Source organism: Nanorana parkeri, unplaced genomic scaffold (genome assembly GCF_000935625.1).
Source record: "Nanorana parkeri isolate BGI_ZX_2015 unplaced genomic scaffold, ASM93562v1 scaffold9, whole genome shotgun sequence".
NCBI lineage: Eukaryota > Metazoa > Chordata > Amphibia > Anura > Dicroglossidae > Nanorana > Nanorana parkeri.
The window spans coordinates 2754271-2755354 of NW_017306277.1; the positions used below are offsets into that span (position 1 = coordinate 2754271).

A 1084-nucleotide genomic window follows, 5' to 3' on the forward strand; every position below is an offset into this window, starting at 1 on the left:
GGTGGGGAGGGGTGGTGGGGGGGGGGGGGGGGGGCTCTGATGTGAAAGGGGAGACTCTGATGTGAAAGTGGGGATCCTGATGTGAAATGGGGACTTTGATGTGAAGGGAGGCTCCTGATGTGAAGTGAGGACTTTGATGTGAAGAAGAACTCTGATGTGAAGGGGGGCTCCTGATGTGAGAGGAAGGAAAAAAAGAAAGACATAAGGAGAAAAAAGAAGCATTGAAGAGGAAAATATGAAGGATAGAAAGTTACAATATAAACAAACTGAGGTAGTTAAAAAGTATGAAACAAGAATAAAGTAAGAGAGAAAGAAAGAAAAAAAAAGAAAAGAACAAATGAAGGACAAAACTGGTAAGCGGCACAGACTTCCTATTCCTGTTACAAACCACTCCGTGGAAAACACACAAATAATATTTGTTTACTGACAGGTTCACCTACAGCACATAATTACCACCTGCTGACAGAAGACACAGCGCCATACACACGGAATTCATGAAGAAACATACCTGTTCTGGTTTCAGTCCAGGAGGAATCCATGCATATTCTTCCAGAGCACAGCCGGAGTCGTCATCAGATGTGGAATTCCTCTGAAAGTCAAACATCAACTTGTTCATGGTTTTCTCCATCTCTAGAGGCATCGCTGTGGCACTGTGCTCCTCCCGTGGGCACTTACAATGCAGACAGATCTTCCTGCAGAAAACAAATTCCTCTGTAAGTGTGCCACTCTTCAGCTATTCATTGAAGCTAAGAAACCAAACTACAAACACATTCCCTGGCACAGCGCCCATGGCATCGAGCAAACACGGAGAGCCTGAATCTTTTGATTGTGAAACATCAACATTACCGATAGGACAGGTGCAATAAAGAGGACCTGTATGAAAACAAACACAGAAGCCACTATAGCCTCCTGAATATGTTAGCTGTCTAGCTGGACTATGGACTACTGAAAATGTTAGTTGTCTGGTTGTCATGCTGATCCTCTAATAGGAGTACTTTCTGAGACATGAATCTAGAATAGGCAGTTTTTCTGAAGTCTGTGTTTTTCAAATTTTATTTCATAGTTTTTAAACTGATGTATGACT

At 42.5% G+C, this 1084-nt stretch overlaps 1 protein-coding gene across 1 annotated transcript in view; it reads right to left on the reverse strand.

Moving 5' to 3' along the window:
• The window catches only part of PRICKLE2 (prickle planar cell polarity protein 2), a 246662-nt gene that overhangs the window by 75091 nt on the left and 170487 nt on the right, over window positions 1-1084 (reverse strand). The window contains 1 exon segment of the mRNA XM_018554725.1: window positions 509-692. Coding sequence (XP_018410227.1) covers window positions 509-692 — 184 coding nt within the window.